Below are 17,972 nucleotides of genomic sequence, written 5' to 3'. Positions count from 1 at the left end.
CCTGGAATTGCCAGCGTTTAGTCACCAGGCAAAGCCAACTGTGTATTTCTTTTGCAAGCGTATTTAACAAGTTCTCTTTGTCTGTAAGGCTCTCTGCTAGCGAATGAGCCACCGTCCCTGCCCTCCAGAAGGACACAGTCCAGAAGGGGCACAGACATATTAAGAGATGATTTAAAATGTGCCGAGTGTAGTGACTGAGGGGTAAAGAAAGGGGGAGGATAGAATGGTTCCTAGGGGTCCAACTTTGGCGCATGCTGGCGATTTTAAATGAGAACCCAAATACCAAGGAAGAGGGAAGATGAAGAAAAGTTCAATTTGGGACATGTTACATCTGGGGGTACCAGAGGGCATCCAGGTGGTGGCTGCTGGAGCAAGTGTACCTCAGCAGAGAGTAGAGCACAGAACAGCGCCATGGCCTGGGGACAGTGAACGGCGTAAGAAGCCCATAGCTCGAGGTGGGAAAGCCAGAGAATCTCATGATTTGAGGGGAGAGCAGCAGACAACGAAGGAGACAGGAGGGGAAATGGTCAGGAAGGTCAGGAGAACCGGACGACACTGAAAAAGCAGATGGGGAGGGATCCAGGATGGCAGGACCTGAAAAGGACGCAGCACGTTTGGCCACTTGGAAGCCCTTGTTTGCCTTAGCGATAGCAATCCCGGGAGAGAAGTGGAGGTAAAATGCCAAATGGCCACGGCTCGAGGAATGCAGGGAAGTGAGTAGCCGGTTTCTTGAGAAGTTGAGATGACCAGGGGCGAAGAGACAGGGCATGGACCATTCGAGGGGGATGAGGTGTCAAGGAGGGGGTTTCTAAGTTGGAAAACTCGAGAGTGTTTGTTCACTTAAGGCAAAGAGCAATCGCAGAGGAAAGGGCTGAAGAAGTTTGGGAGGAGGCCATTGTCGGAGGGAAGATTGGCCTTGAACAGGAGGAAGGACCATGGTGTCATCAGGCTTGCATGGGGAGAGGGGGCCGTTGAAGGCTGCATGTGGGCTTGTCCTTCCGGGTGACCCAGGAGGCCAGGCCAGCTGCAGAGATAGCCATGAGCAGCTGCTGGAGAGAGTCCTGCAGAGAGGAGCGAGCATTCGCAAAGGTACCCAAAGGCAGCAGGAAAGGAGTGGTCCCATCCTTAACATAACTCACTCGGCCCCTGAGCCCCAGTGCAGTTGGACTGCAAGTGTTGCAGAGACCCTATTCTCTGCGTCTGCAAAATCTCATCGGGCAACTGAATCCTGGCAGGTGACCCAGGGGCAAGGAACACCTAGAGGCCCAGGCCATGTGGCAGAAAGCTGAGAAAAGAGAGCTGGGCTGGGGGGTGGGGCGGGGGGGGAGTTATAGCAGGATGATGGGTTTTTGCTCAGGAGATGGTCGATGATAATAAATTTCAAAGCATTCATCATAAATAAGTAGAGTCTTGATAATCATATAAGACCTCAACCTCCTCTCTCTTCTAGCTAACAACCTATTTGCCAATCCTCTCTTTAAGGTGCTTGTTTTATTTTATTTTATTTATTTTATTTTTAGCGGTGGTGGAGTCTGGGCCTCTCCCCACAAAATCTGTCTTTTGAAGCTAAGGTCCACAGTCTCAGACTCAGCTCTCTGACATGTGTAAATCAGAGCTAGACAGCTCACCACCTGGTGACAGCACTACAACTCTCTTGTCTCTCTTGTTAATGTGGTGATCAGAATAGATCGCCTCTAGTTACGCCTGTAAAAATGATTGCGAACAGCGTACATACGAGCCAAGCTAAATTTGGAAGTAATTTAACAAGTAATAAAAACCACAGATAAGTAAAAACTAACAAGCTTTTGCAGTGGACACCGTCCCTTTTTCCATGGAGGCAGGTGTATGCAGACACCAATCCAAGCCCAGCCAGCCAGCCTTCCGGGGGCATGTCCCATGTCTCCTGGGGAATAGGACCAAGAGCGCCAGGGCCCCAGGGAAGCAGGAGGTGGGGAAGGGGTGCAGCCTGGAGGAGGACACTTACTCCAGGGAAGGGGCAGATCCCTGATCCACCCGCACCACCCAGGAGAGGGGAGGAATTATGTACCTTTGTTAAACCCATACTGGCATAATCAGCCCCAAGGAACTGGAAACTTAAGTTTCTTTTTAAATGAAATCTCTGTGTTCCCGTGGTTATACGGTTTCTTAAAATCCTTCTTATGAGTTTTAAATGCTTTGGAAGTGATTTCCAGAGCTACTGAGCCCTGGTTATGAAAATAAAGTTCTGGGTCCACTCAGCTGTTACGACCCCCCCATGTTTAAACAGTGAGTGTAATTATAATGGTCACTTGAACCCTCTGTCACCCACTGCCAACCAGACCTCATGTCCGGGTGTGACCGATCCTTTGATGGGTTTCTGTCAGTTTTGAAGAGATATATAGTTGTGTGTACTTGTATTCAATCTAATATTTTTGATGATTAAAAAACCCAGCTAGATAGAGGAGATCCTGTCTTGGATGAAGAATTTCAGCGCATCGAGACAGAAGTCAACCAGAAACGGGTGGTTCACAATCTAGAAGAAGTAGGTAACTTTATATTATTTGGGAGCTAATTATCAGCAGCCCTTTATATTTTTATTTTTAGAACACTAAACAATTTTATAGAAATGCTTTTACAAAGAGATATTTACTAAGTTTTAATTTATATTTAATTTTAATTTCTATTTTCAGAGTGTTTTTTTACTATATCTTTACAAGTGAAGCATCAAAAATCATAATGTTTCCTTGAAATCAACAGCATTAAATTCTTTGGCTCCTCCTTTACGCCCCCTACTTTCTCCTTCTTGGTCTCCTGTTCTGTTTCCCTTTGCTCTCCAAGCCTCTGTCTGTAGGTCCTGCTGGTGGGTCCCTGGGCCTCTGTTCCTTGCCCCCTGCCTTTGATGGGAAGGATACACGACAGGAGGCCAGAAGCCAGAGTCCTGATCCCAGCTCTCTCTCAGATTTGGGACCTGGGAAAAGCCTTCTTAGTCTCTGTGCCTCAGTCTCCTCAAACATAAAATGGGGACAGTAGCCCCTTCAGCTGAGCGTCCTCTGTCATGTGATGGTGTCTGGTGAAAACCCCAGTTTTTAATTTTCACAATGAGAAAATTTGAGAGTGAGAGAGAGCACAAGAATGGGGTGAAGGGCAGAGGGAGAAATAGATTCCCCGTTGAGTGGGGAGCCTGACGCAGGGCTCAATCTCAGGACCCCAGGATCATGACCTGAGCCAAAGGCAGACGCTTAACCGACTGAGCCACCCAGGTGCCCCTACACCGTCAATTTATTAAAACCCATGTCTCAAATCCCACTTTTGGCCCCAACCCAAGAAATATTCCCTATACTGCTATGGATACTTAAAGTGTAGGATAAATGCTCATTCCGTGGCGGAACAAAGAAATCATACCTTGATTAGGATCAAACTCTCAAACATTTTTATTAAATGCTCCTACCTGGAGTTAAAATTTAAATCTAAGATGTGCCTGTGTTTTATTTTCACAGAAAATCAAGGAATTCCATCCTAATTTTGATCCACTCATTAATAATACCTGGGTCAACAGGTTCAGGGCACTAAAGCGCTTTCAACAAGCCGCACGCAAGGTAAGTCCCAGCACCAAACAGAAATTTTAATTTGGTTAGTCCTCAGCACAAGAAAGTCGAACAATGAGGCTGTTTTTTAAACAGTTTTATTGAGATATAATTCACCCACCATAAAATTCACTCTTGTAAAGTATACAGTTTGGTGGTTTTTAATGTATTTACAGAGTTCTACAGCCATCACCACGATCTAACTTTAGAACATTTAGAAAAAATTTATTGAGGTGTAGTTAGCATACAATGTAATAGTAGTTTCAGGTGTAAGGCATAACAATTCAACCATTAATTTTAGAACATTTTTTATCACCGCCAAGAGAAACCTGGTTCCCATTAATGTCCCTCTCCATCCCCCAGTCCCTGGCAACCACTGATCGGCTTTCCATCTCTATGGATCCACCCCTTCCAGACATTTCATAAACATGGAGTCATAGGGCGCACGGCCTTCTGTGATTGGCGCTTTCACTCAGCTGGTTCTCAGGGTTCATCCGTGTGGTAACCTGTACTAATACTTCATTTCTTTTTATGGATGGATACTCTCCCATCATTCCATCCTGTAGATACGCCATATTGTGTCCGTTCGTCTGCTGAAACATTTGTGGGGTTCCCTCTTTTTTGGCCATCACGAACAATAACGTCAGGAATATTCGTGTACACGTTTGTGGGCCTGTGTTGTCAATTCTCCCGGGTGTATACCTACGAGTAGAAGTGCTGGGTCATGTGGAAACTCGAGAACAATTGGATTCTGATCAGTTGCTTCTAGAGATAAAATGGAGAATTCCTATGGGATCCTGTCTCATCCGGGCTTGTGGCTTTCCCCTCCAGATGTGTCATCTCACTACTTTCCACCCAGCCCGTTAGAGCCTCCAATGGCTTCCTGTGATTGGGATAAAAAAATAAAGGGTGTCAAGTGACTCCTTGGTCTAGCTGTGTGCCACCCCTCCAACTCCTCCCCACCTCCCTCCTCTGTGTTGTCCCAGTCCTCATCTCGCAAACACACCAACCCGTTGCCTTCTACAAACCTCCTCACCCTTCAGCTGAGAAGCCATTCCATGTCCCCTCCACCTGGGTGTACTTGTCCCTTGGGCCAGCGCAAGTCTACTTTTCCCCCAAGAAATAGCCCTTGTAAGCATTAGCATCGAGCCATCTCTCTGGTGCCTCTTGGATCTTATGCTGCCTGTAGATCTCTTGTCCCAGCCACTGCAGTCTGGCCTCCTGGCGGAGGAGAGCCGTACCTCAAGCAGGGGAGAGCACTGGTTGACACCTGGACTCTGGAGCCAGGCTGCCTGCCCCTAATTCTTTTGTTTTATTTATGACAGAGAGAGAGAGGGCGAGAGAGCGCATGTGAGCAGTGGGGAGGAACAAAGGGAGAGAAAGAAGCAGACACCCCGCTGAGCAGGGAGCCCAACATGGGGCTCGATCCCAGGACCCTGGGATCATGACCTGAGCTGAAGGCAGATGCTTCACCGACTGAGCCATCGAGGCGCCCCCCTGCCCCTAATTCTTGATGCCACTTAAGAGTGTTCTGATCTTGGACAAATTACAAAACCTCTGTTAGTTTCCTCGTCTGTAACTGAGGATCACAGTAGACCTGTCTCGGAGTTGTCGTGAAGAGTAACCGGGTGAATATGCATAAGGGACTCCAGAAGTTTATGTTACAGGTTGTCCATCGAGCAGTGTTTTCAGTCTGGACTAAGGACAGTCTGGGGGTACAGGGGCAGAGCTCGCTGATCAGTGGCCTGCGCGCCAACCTCCAGGGCCCTGGGGGACCCTGTCCCTGCCGAGGCTCTGTGTGGGTGGGCTGCTATGTGCAGAACAGAGGTGACCCAAGAGGCTCTCCGTGGGGAAGAAAGTGGTGGAAAGAGCGCGAAGCTGTGCTCTGAGGGAGGAGGGCACAGCTGTTGACAATGGGCAAAGAGCAGCGAGACTGGCCAGGCTGGCTTCCCCGCGAGTGTGACCAGCCGGCCTTTCTGGGCTGAGCCCTCCAGTGTGAAAAAGTTCTTGTCAGCTGTTCGGGGTTTTGCTCTGAGCGATGGCTCAGTCTTTCCCTCACTCCCCAGCAAGACTGTCAGATCAAGGTGCAGAAACGTTCCCAGCCTGATGACTTCCTGTCATGTCCCCAGCTCAGCCCCAGCCCTGTCATCCCCGGCCTGGATTAGCGCGACTCTCCCTGCTCTCCCTGCTTCTAGTTCCCCCATGGCAGCCAGAGTAGTATTCCCAAAGCCGAAAGGCGATGACACCCCTCCCATGGTAAAACCCTCCGAAGGCTTCCCATTGCGACTGGAATGAAGTGCACAACTTTTTTCAAGGCCACTCTGGATTTCTCTCTGTCCCTTAAACATGTGTCATTTGTTCCTGAAGCGGGATCTTCATCCTTGCTGGCACCTGTGCTCTGAATTCTCTTCCCCAGATCAGTCTGTCCTCATTATTCAAGTTTTAGATCAAACCTCACCTCCTCAGTGAGGTCTTCCGTCATTACCCTTGCAGCAGTGGCCAGACCAGCCCCCTTCCCAGCCCCCACCCCAATATACCCTCGTGCATTTACTCTCTTTATTTTCTTCACCATATGTATCTTGTTGACTCATTTAAATGTTTATTATAAACCCCCAACACACACACACACACGAGTTAGAATGTCGGTTTGGTGCAGGCAGGAACAACCGTATCTGTCATGTCTTGAGCAGAACTGGCCACAGCATTGGCACTTCGTACTATCTATTTGTTAAATGAGAGTCCCTTACGGGATGGGAAGGGGTATTCATCGTGGAAGGAACGGTCCCTTAAGCCACAGCTCTGAGCGCAGGTACCAGGCCCCCCCGGTAGCACGCACTCTGAGCGCCAAGCACAGTGATCATCAGTTAGCAGTGCCCATAATCCACGGCCCGATTCCTACAGAACATCCATTTATTTGGTCCCTCCACTCTGAAAATAACACAGCGGGAGCATTACTCTTCAGATACACTGAAAAGAAGTTACGTGGAACTAGTCATTCTTTCCACTCTGGAAATAGAAAAACGGGGCTCATAAATTGAGCAGGACAAGGCCAGATGACAGCTTGGTCTTTTTTTGTATTCAGGCAAGTCAACATGGCCAAGACCTTGAAGTCCCCGTGGCCTCTGTCTAGGGCAACGTGCTGTGGTCCCTGTGAATTCTGACTTAGAGCGGAGGGGCCTCGGCCCTTAGCTGTGGGTGAGCACGGAATCCGGCTGAATGCCAAAATGAGCATGTACCAATTAACACTTTGAAATCATCCCTTCTAATTCCAGATCATGGTTCATCGAAGGTTAATCAGTATGCTGAATGCTATTCATAACATGGACAAAGAGGCCATAAACAGAAAGCTGAACCAAGGAAGACAGTCAGTAATAACAGGTAGAGCACAGGTGCCAAGTGCATCGAAGCTTCGATCCTAAGTCGTCTGAGCATGACTTTCCTGTATAAGGAGGTTAGCTGTGTAGAGGTAAAATGGTTTCGTAAGTCACATCCATTCGGTTTTGGGGTTTTTTATGGCCACTGTAATGAATCACCACACACTTAACAGCTTTAAACAACACAAATGTATAATCTCACATTGCTGGAGGTCAGAAGTCTAAAAATCAGGGTGTCAGCAGGGCTGTCTTCTTCTCGAGGTTCCTGCAGAGAGGCTGTTCCGGGCCTTTCCGGCTTCAGGATGCCCCTTCCTCACACCACTCTGCCCCCTGCTTCAGTTGTCACATCGCCTCCTCTGACTTCGACCCTCCTGCCTCCCCTCACGTGGCTCCTGTGATAATACTGGGCCCACCTGGACTACCCAGGACACTCTCCCCATCTCAAGATCCTTAACTGAACCATACGGGCAAAGTCCCTTTAATTATGGAAAGTGACAGAGTCATAGCTGCCAGGGGCAGAATGCGGACATCTTTGGGGAGGCCGCCATCAGGCCTACCCAGGACATAAATCAGACCTCCAGGCCAGGTTTGGCTGAAATGCCTGCCCAACTGATAGTTCGCCAGCCGGCCGACCCAGCCAAGTTGTGACATCTGTGGAGTTTGACCGTGGTTTGACCTCTCACCTGTGCCCTCGGTTCTCTCATCACCAGAGACCGGGTGGTCGACATTCATACTTGTCGACACACCGGCTGCGTCTAGCGTTGTCACAACCTAGCATTTGCACAAAAAGCTTTTTTTTCTTTTTTTTTTTTTTTAAGTAGACTCCATACCCAGCATGGATCCCAACACAGGGCTTGAACTCATGACCCTGAGATCAAGAGTTGGCCATTCAGCCGACTGAGCCACCCAGGCACCCCACACATCAAGCTTTTTATCTCATGTGATCTTAAAGGAATTCCAGTCCTCAGATGCCTGGGTTGACTGGGCTGTCTGAGGCACGCTCTCAGCGGCTTTCAGGCTCCCGTCACCATCTTCTGTACCCCACAGCTCATATGCAGACCCATGGGCAGGCCCCAGTCCTTCCAAACCCTGCCTGCCCTCCCTAGCCTGAGCCCCAAGCCTGGTTCTTCATGCTTCCTCTCTTTCAGGATCTAGATGGATATTTTTTTTCAAAACATTTTATTGCATTTTAATCCTTTTCTGTTTGGCCTGATCCAGTGCCATTTCCTGAGTTCATCATCAGAGGCAAGAGAAGACTTGACTTTCATCACAGAAAGGGGCCGGCTGGGGGGCAGCGGGTGTGGGGCTTGGAGTCCTACGGGGGACAAGCTGTCTGTGCAGAACTCGCCATGGACACATCTGACAGCCGCTGGGCAGGACATCCAGCAGGACCCTGTCCCTCCTCACAGACAGAGCCCCCAAACCGGGGCCGGGGCACAAGACCCACACAGCCCCAAGGGAAGAAAGGGCTCTGGTGCCCCGAGCTCAGGCACCAAGTATCAGCTCCGCCTCTTCCTCCCCTTCAAGACCCAGATGGGTGTTTTTTGCTCTTTAATTATGCTTTTTAAAAAGCCCTCCTGTGTTGTTTTTATATCTGGTAGCAATGTTTCTAATGAAGAAACTCTTGTCTAAAATATTGTGAAATTTACCTGTGAATCCTGTGTGGACCCCTGGAAACAATGTCTTCATGTGCTTTTTTTAACGTGCTCTGTTTCTTTACGGACAAGGACAAAGAATATTCATTAGAGATCCCTTCATTAGGAATTGTAGTTTTTTAGGAAGTAAAAAATAAATCTTTCAAAACTGGAGTAAGGGTGGGGTAAAGAACAAAAGAAAACCAGAAATGGGACCGGATGCGTACACACATATGTATTCTTTCCGAAATGGCATGTGGCAAGGGCCCGCTGATCGGCGGATGGCAAATGCGAGACTAAAGACGGTGGTTTCTCATAAAAGTACCGCAGAACTCCCCAACGGTGCTCTTTCATATTTCACCCACAGACGAGAATGCCTCCAGATACTTCCTGGCTCAGATCAGTCAGGATGATTATTCCGGCCGGTTCTCTGTATCGCCCAAGGAGGTGCTGCCCTTCGCCTTCCCATCCTACAGTCCTCCTCAGAGCTCCAACGAGTTGGTGGGTACTGTTAGGCTGTGGGGTGGGGAGCGGGCACGATCAGATGATTCTTAGGCGGAAGCCATGGCAAGACCTACCTCAGTCTCTGTCCCTTTGCTTCCTCCTGAGAGGCTCCCTGGGGACACCTGTGCCCAGGGACTTGTGATCACCGGGAAACCAGAGATCGTCTACGGCCACCTGCCTGTCCCCTGATTCAGCTGTGCGGAGCTCCCTGGTAATGTGGCCTGGGTGCTGTCCAGCCTGGAACCCAACAAGAGCCCCTCCTGACAGCCCAGGAAGGGGGCCTGAGAACAAAGGGGCACATGGAGAATCCGAGAGGGCCTGGCCTAGGGAGGCGGGCTCTGCTCAGCTGGGCCCTTCTGCTTTATGGGCAAATGGGGAGGCCGGAGAAGGGTGGCCCCAGGATCTAATACTCTAACCCATGAGACTCACAGTTCTCTCTCTTTCTGACAAGAGGTGTGACAGTTCATTTTCTTGCCTTCTGGGCACAGTGATGCATTGAAATAAAAATAAGGGGCACCTGGGTGGCTCAGTCGGTTAAGCATCCGACTCTTGATTTTGGTTTGGGTCGTGATCTCAGGGTGGTGAGATCAAGCTCCATGTCGGGCTCCATACTAGGCGTGGAGCCAGCTTTAGGATTCTCTCTCTCCCTCTCCCTCTGCCCTTCCCCCCCCCGGGTCACACTCCCGTTCTCTCTCTCTTTCTCTATAAAAATAACAGCTAACTCTTACCATGAGTCAGGCAGTGCCTGAAGCATTTCACTTTTATCGGTGTATTTACTCTTCGGCAAATCTATGTGATAGGTTTATTATCTTACCGGGGAGGAAGAAACTGAGACACAAGGTCACATGGCTGGTAATAAAAGGTTGCCTAAGCTCATGTAGTTAGCAATAAAAAGCATGTTTAAATTGGTGTTGAAAGCACACATGCAAATTAATTTTTTAGTTCCAGAGAAAAAACTTGCCACGCACATCCTACATTATATGTTACACATCGCACGTTAATCTACTCAAGAATTGCAGGACCAACTTTAGAAATTCCATGTGTTTTCTGCATTAGATCACCAAATGACTTAAAAGATCAGACTAAGTTGTTCCTAGGGAATAATAAATCTGTGATTTTCAAGCATTGATAAACACACTTAATAATTAATGGGGTGGAGGGCGCCTGGGTGGCTCAGTCGGTTAAGCATCCCGACTCTTGGCTTTGGCTCAGGTCATGATCTCAGGGTCATGAGATCGAGGACCACATGGGGCTCTGTGCTCAGCGGGGAGTCTGCTTCTTTCCCTCTCCCTCTCCTTCTGCCACTCCTCTTCCCCACTCAAAAGCACACTCTCCCTCTCTCTCTCTCAATAATAATAATAACAACAACAACTACTACTAATGGCACAGAAAGTGTGATAGTGACAAAGAGATCACTGTGTTGTGCAGCCCATCTCATTATTTTTGAATAGTGCCCATCTTACACATTCCTTTGGTGCCTTAGTTAGGTCTCCAAACACTTCTCTGCTGCTCAGGGTTGATGAAAGAATGCTCAGCACTCCTGTCTATAAAGAATTTTGTAATTCATTCCATGGATACTTTATTTCATCAATTCTTTTCATATTTAGCCTCTTTGAAATTGGTAAATGTCATATAAACAATGGTGTATTAGCCATGCATCATATTAATTTAATGATGGTGTCTTAGATTAGGCAAAATACAGTATTTATTGAGAGTCCATAATATGTCAGACGCTGTTCCAGGTTCTCTGAGTGACCGAGGCAGACAGCATGCAGGAAAGTAGTGCTTTGGAGATGAGCCCCTGTGGAAGGGAAGCAGCGGGAGCTGGGGTGGACGGGGAGAGGGGGAGCGGCCATCCTGGACAAAGGCCTAAGCTGGACTCATGAGGAGCTCTGAAGCTTGGGTGGGGTGAGAGGACCCGGCATTTCTACCTTTGTTTCAACTTGTGGTTGGAGGCAGACTGCCCTAGGAGGGGGCACACGACCTTGAGTGAGGTAGCTGCTTAAGAGGGCTGACCCCAGAGAGTTGTTTCTGTCAACAGGACTCCTTAAGGTAGGGGGACTGAATCCTCTAAGCCCGCAGGGGATTCTGGGTGGCACGTGGCAACACCCACAGCAGTAGAAAATAGAAAAGGATCCCATACACTGCGAGACAAGAGAAGAGGTTGGTCAGCGCAGTCTCCATGCCCCGCACATCAGGTAGAACTGAGGTCACAGGAAGGTTATGGACTGTATGACAGCAGAAGCAGGTGACTTTTACTCAGCATTGATTCTGTCTCAATGTTTTTGATTTCCACATTTCAGGCTCCTGGTGGCCTTGGACTGGTTCCAATTAAACCTTCAGAAACTCAAATCAAGCAGAGCTTTTCCTTCTTCAGTCTGCAGGTCAGACCCATTGTATGGTATTAGTTAATGGGTTTCTTATCAAGTGAACAAAATATTCTTGAACTTGAATTGTACCATTTTGTTTTGTTCTGTTGTACATTATACACCATAGCACACTGTGTGTATTTTTCTGCTGTTATTTTATGGTATGCGCAAGGTATAACATATGTGGTTTATGGAAACCAGGATCTCTACTCTGTGGATATACAATATATTATTCATACACGAAGCTATCTGAACTACTTATGTTAGAAACTTTAGAAACTTTAAGAAAAAGCACAAGATGAAGTGAACAGAAGTTAGTCATCCTTCCTTGACGTAGACAGCCACTCCTGGTTGTGAAAATATAAATATTTCAAATCCACACACCAGTGCTCAGTGTATTTCTACAGGTAGACCCGCAGTAGAGAAGAGTAATTGCAAATACCTAACGTGTGTGCTGGGACCCAGAGCAGGGACCCGGAGCAGGGCTGGGACTTGCACTGAGGTCCCTCCGGAACTCACAGTCGCCATAGTGGGATGTTCACAACACGGCGCTCGTTCTCCTTTTACCATCAGGCTGCTCTAAAGTGCGCCTGTTGAGAATTAGAACCCATTAGTGGGTGACGGATATTCGAGAACACCCACTCAGTTGTCTTCTTTGACCTCAGGTTCCTCAACTGTACAAAATTAAAGGGTATCAGCCATTCTGTGTCCAGAAGTCGTCAACAAGCTACAAACCTCAAAAGCTTGCCCGAGCTCTGAAGCAAGGGGCCGAGGTAACCCATCCCCACCTTTAAGGAGTGCTCCCATGTTTCCCCTCTTATCCTGGCATCAAGGCTAACACACCGCTTGGTCCCTTCACAGGATGAAGCCACCATCATAACTCTGCCCAAGCAGGACGCCGCACCTCAGCTCCCCGGCAATACCTCAGTCTTGGGCATGAAGCCACCCGAGGCCTTAGCCATGTCTCCAAATTATGACCCGCTTTATATTTTTGTAAGTGACAACTGGCCTAAGTCTCGTGTTCTGTGTGCGTCTACCTCAAGGCTTACTTTATAAGAAAACAGAAGCGTTAGTTAGGAATCTTTTTCTGTCTTTGGAGTTGCAAGCGTTAAATGGTATCTCACCTTTGAAGTTGCCTGCGCCAGCACTTATCGTTTGGGGACTATCAGTGTTTCTGTCTTTTTGGCAATTTCAGCATTGGTTTATGTTTATGACAATAGCTTTATGGTCTTTTCTAATTTCCTAATATTATATATATGATGTGTGTGTATATCTGAAGCTATCTGAACCACATATGTTAGAAACTTGAATATATATTAATTATAATTTTATATAATATATAATATATATTTATATTTTTATATAATATATAATGATTATATAAATTTTTATGTGTGTGTGTATATATACATAGAGAGAGAAGGAAAGTACATCAGCCCAGACCTATCAGTCAGAGCTTTATTGATTCGTTCTTCATCCTTGGGCAGCACATCCCTTCCATACCTGGGCCTCTGCCTCCCAGATTTCTCTGTTCCACTTTGTTTCTGTAGCCACACTGAAGTCACTTCCCTGAAGCACATTCTAACCATGCCACCGTCCTGCCCCACATTCTTCACCGACTCCCCATTTTCTTCCAGATTAAGTCCAAGCCTGTGCAGGGCCAACAACAAAACTGGCCCCCTGCTCTGCGCCCCTGCATAAGTTTCTGCCAAACCTCGTGCTCTTGCCTCCTTCCCCAGGCCCTCACTTATGCCAGCCTGCCCTCGTGGGGTCCCCACTCTTACTCTTCTATTCCCTGCTACCCAAGTCCTGAACGAGTGAAACCCAGACAGGACATCTGATGTGGTTCTAAGTAACAGCGGGATCATCAGTGAAATGCCACGGCCATTGCCCAAGTTATGGTCTGCATTTTTAAAGACGGACACACACATACATATAATTAAGAAGAACCTTAGATATGAGTTGAGAAAGGCTCCTTTTGAGAATCTCCAAATGAGAATCTGTATCCGTAACGTGGGCAGAGATGCTGATAGTCACCCCCAAGGTCTCCCGGCCAGTCAGTGGGAGAGCGACGAGTACGGACAGAAAGCTGCCTGTTCCCTGGCTGTTTGCCTCAGCGGCTCTTCCTCTGACTTGTGCTGCTTTCCTCCTGAGATCTGTGATGTTTGCTTTGGCCATTATGGGGCATTTTCTCATAGTCTCCTTGGCTGAGAGGAGTGGTCCTTGGAGGCTCAGAATCTTGGAGCTGGGATAACCTCACAGGGTGTTTAACTCTGTGCTTTTCAAACTTCATTTAGTGCCAGAGCCCTCGAATCAGCTGAAACTTGACACAGAAAGTCAACATGTAAAATGCCTAGAGTCTTACTTACTTGCTGGGATGGCAGTGGGTAGGAGGGTGTCCCTGCAAAACTGTGAGGTCCCCCACAGCAAGGTTTGAAAAACCCTCTTCAATCTCTTAACCCCCCAGATTCACCATTACCATCCCCTTCCCATTCTAAAAGTGAGGAAACTGGTCTAGAGGAATTACAGGAATTTTCCAAAGTCACACTCATACTTCCTTGGGAAAATATCAGTAGTTATTTATTAATTCATTAATTCCACAAACACTTAGAACATGCCTTAGGTTAGGAACCTAAGGTTAGGGGCAGTTCATCGAAGGGACACAACAGTTCCAATTATTTATCCACCTAATAGTTTCAAAATACATGAAATGAAAACTAATTGAACTGCAAAGGAAAAAAAGACCAGACAAATCCACAATAATAGTTGTTGATTTCAACACCTCCCTCTCAATAATTGATAGAACAAGTAAATAGAAAATCAGTAAGGATGTAAAAGATTTAAATACCATTATCAATCAACTTGACCTAATTGGCATTGCTAGAACACTCTACCAAAAACAATAGAATGTGGATTCTCTTCAAATATACATAGGTTTGTCAAGATAGACCATATTTGGGGCCATAAAACAGGCTCAATAAAATTGAAAGTATTCAGATCATAGAAGTATTTTTTTCTGACTTTGAAGAAATTTAATCAGAATGAATAGCATAAAGATATCTAGAAAATCCCTTCCCCCCAAAAATTTGGAAGCTGAATTAAATACTTTAAAACAGCCTATAGTCCAAGGAAGAAATCAAAAGAAAAATTGGAAAGTATTTTTTTTAAACTTAATGAAAATGAAAGCACAAAAAAAATTGTGGGAAATTTATAATGCTACACACCTACATTAGAAAGTAAAGGTGGGACTTACTGTCCTCAGCTACCCCTTTAAACTCAAAAAGGAAGAGCAGATAAAATCCAGACTAAGGAGAAAAGAGAAATAATAAAGATTAGATTGGAAACTGATGAAATAGAAAAAGGAAAAACAATAGAGAAAAACTGGTTCTTTGAGAAAAATCAATAAAATGAATAAACCTAATCTAGGGGAACAAAGGCAAAAGATATGAATTACCAATAACAGGACTGAGAGAGGTACCATCACTACAGATTCTACAGATATCAAAAAGATAGTAAGTGGGTGGCTGGGTGGCTTAGTCAGTTAAGTGTCTGCCTTTGGCTCAGGTCATGATCCCAGAGTCCTGGGATTGAGCCCCACATTGGGCTCCCTGCTCAGTGGAGAACCTGCTTCTTCCTCTCCCTCTGCCTGTCCCCCTGGCTTATACTCTCTCTCTTAAATAAATAAATAGATAAATAATTTTTAAAAGATAGTAAGTTAATATTTTGAAAAACTTTATGCCAATAAGTTCAACAAGTTAAATGGACAAATTCCTTAAAAGGCACAAACTATTAATCTTATTCAAGAAGAGGTAGATAACTCTATTAGCTCCATATCTATTTTAAAAATTGAATTAGTGGTTAAAAAACTTCCCACAAAGAAAACTCCAGGTACAGATGCCTTTACTGGGGAATTCTGCAATCCATTTATGGAAGAAATAATACCAAATCCACAAAAAATCTTCCAGAAGATGGAAAAGATTACTTCCCAACTCATTCTGGTGGTCAGTATTATTCTGATACCAAAGCCAGAGAGAGACATTACAGGAAAAGAAAGGAATAGACCAGTATCCTTCATGATTCATGAGTAGATAGATAGATAGATAGATGATAGGTAGATAGATATTAACAAATCATATTCATCATGAACAAATAAGACCTTATGCCAGGAACACAAGATTAGTTTAACATTCAAAATTCAGTGTACTTCACCACATTAACAGACTAAAAAAGAAAAACCAGATAATCATCTCAATAGGTGCAGAGAAGTAATCTGTCATTCCTGATAAATGCTCTCAGCAACTGAGATACAGAAGGGAAAGTTCTCAACCTGATAAAAAGCATCTATTAAAAACCTGGAGCTGTGCTCACTTCACCAGCACACAGTCTAAAAGTGGAATGATACAGAGATGATTGCATGGCCCCTGCACAAGGGTGACACACAAATTTGTGTAGCATTCCATATTTTTTTTTATTTTTTAAAAGACTTTATTTATGTGTCAGAGAGATAGAAAAAGAGAGAGTACACAAGCAGGGGGAGGAGCAGAGGGAGAAGCAGGCTCCCCACTGAGCAGGGAGCCCGGCACAGGGCTCAATCTCAGGACCCTGGGATCATGACCTGAGCCGAGGGAAGCCATTTAACTGACTGAGCCACCCAGGCATCCCGCATTCCATATTTTTAGTTCACAATAAATTTGTTTAACACCAAACAAACAAACCTGGAGCTAACATCATAGTGAATGGTAATCAACTGAATGCTTTGCCCCTAAAATCAGGAATAAGGCAAGGATATTTGCTCTTGCTATTCTATCAAGATTGTAACTATAGCCAATGTAACAAGGCAAGAAAAAGAAATAATAGGCATCTAGATTTGAAAGGTAGAAGCAAAACTATCTTTATTCACAAACAAAATATTGTCTATATAGAAAAGGAGGAATTTGGAAACCCTAAGAAAAGAAAAGAAAGAAAAGAAAAGAAAAGAAAAGAAAAGAAAAGAAAAGAAAAGAAAGAAAGAAAGAAAGAAGAAGCAAAACTATCTTTATTCACAAACAAAATATTGTCTATATAGAAAAGGAGGAATTTGGAAACCCAAAGAAAAGAAAAGAAAAGAAAAGAAAAGAAAAGAAAAGAAAAGGAACGAAAAAAAGAAAAGAAAAGAAAAGAAAAGAAAGAAAAAAGGACATAAATACCTGTCACAACTGGTAAAGCATTATAACAAAGTCTTGGAATGATATTCATGCATTCAGCCTGCAGGAGGAAAGGTAAAAGGCTCTGGGAGAGAGTTATAGAGGGAAGGGCGGACTCCACACACTGACAGTGCAGTTGAGAGGATGGAAACATTCAAGGACTTTATATAAAGGTACATCATTCAGCAAAAGGAAAGGCCGTTATAAACTCTAGGAGGGGAAATCAACTATAAATCAGTATGTGTTCCAAATAGCAAAACAAACTAAAGTTTGATGTGATTTTTAAGAGTTAATGGCACGGGCACCTGGGTGGCTCAGTTGGTTAAGTGTCCAACTCTTGATTTTAGCTCAGGTCATGATTATAAGATCAAGCCTCACATTGGGCTCCGTGCTGGGCACAGAGCCTGCCTAAAATTCTCTCTCTCCGTCTCCCTCCGCCCCACTCCCTCTCTCTCCCTCTCTAAGCAAACAAACAAACAAAAAGAGTTAACGGCAAATAAAAGAAAAAATAGAATTCATTTAGCCTTGCTACTAAAACTTTTGTCTATCAGTGACCTGATATTGAACCTTCACAAAAAACTATAATCTGAGCCTCTACTTGGCCTGGCAGAGAAAAATATTTACACAGTTAAGACAAAATAAAAGCTGTTTAGTAGTCTCCAACTTTCTAAGACAACTTATGAACAAAGCATGAGGTCTTGGTTGTGGTTCCAGAATGCAAATGTTAATAATCTCCATAACAGAAAAGCAAAATTGTGAAAGAGAGGAAGAAAGGTACAAGAAAGCGTAGGAATGGTCATGTTTTCATTTCACATGAGGGGGGAGTTGAAATACTCAACTAAAGATGATGAAACAAGAAATAGGGGTAGTAGTGCATCCTTTCAAGTCACAAGGATAACTCACCACGGAACTAATTTTGATTTTCAAAATTGGAAGGAGGAAGTTTGGAAGGAGCGTTTGTGTACATGACTGAAATCCTTGTCTTGCATAGGAATGAGTCAGTGGATACTGTCTGAGGTTGATAATAGAGAAATGGAGGAATAAGCATAATGTTTAGAGTAGTGACCATCAGAGACACAAAACTCAGAAATAATGGAAAGAAACAGCCTCTGGGATATGGGCCTGGGGACAGGGTCAGGGCCAGGGAGTGTCCTCAGGAACCCCATTGCTTTTTATCACAAATCCTTCCATCCTGGGTGAGTTGCTACCACATGCATGCATTACTTTGAGGAAAATTAAAATCATTATGGGATGACGTCTCAGACCACTTACCCTGGTAGCAATGGCCACGCGGGGGAATCTGAGGTATGACAACTACTAAGGACAGTGATCTCGCCATTTCCAA

The 17,972-nt window shown here is 45.4% G+C and overlaps 1 protein-coding gene and 1 non-coding gene across 2 annotated transcripts in view; both read left to right on the top strand.

Annotated features, from left to right (window-relative positions):
* The window catches only part of CFAP221 (cilia and flagella associated protein 221), a 97,931-nt gene that overhangs the window by 66,089 nt on the left and 13,870 nt on the right, over window positions 1-17,972 (top strand). The window contains exons 12-18 of the mRNA XM_034641996.1: window positions 2,432-2,521; window positions 3,477-3,575; window positions 6,836-6,941; window positions 8,939-9,072; window positions 11,379-11,459; window positions 12,110-12,217; window positions 12,306-12,437. Of these exons, the coding sequence (XP_034497887.1) occupies window positions 2,432-2,521; window positions 3,477-3,575; window positions 6,836-6,941; window positions 8,939-9,072; window positions 11,379-11,459; window positions 12,110-12,217; window positions 12,306-12,437 (750 nt within the window). The remainder of the gene's footprint in view (window positions 1-2,431; window positions 2,522-3,476; window positions 3,576-6,835; window positions 6,942-8,938; window positions 9,073-11,378; window positions 11,460-12,109; window positions 12,218-12,305; window positions 12,438-17,972) is intronic.
* On the top strand, window positions 15,805-15,910 carry LOC117801216. Its single transcript, XR_004623746.1, has one exon. It is a non-coding gene; the product is annotated as a U6 spliceosomal RNA (small nuclear RNA).

The sequence above is a fragment of the Ailuropoda melanoleuca genome, chromosome 2, assembly GCF_002007445.2.
Source record: "Ailuropoda melanoleuca isolate Jingjing chromosome 2, ASM200744v2, whole genome shotgun sequence".
Lineage (NCBI taxonomy): Eukaryota > Metazoa > Chordata > Mammalia > Carnivora > Ursidae > Ailuropoda > Ailuropoda melanoleuca.
This window is presented reverse-complemented; position numbering and strand designations above follow the sequence as displayed.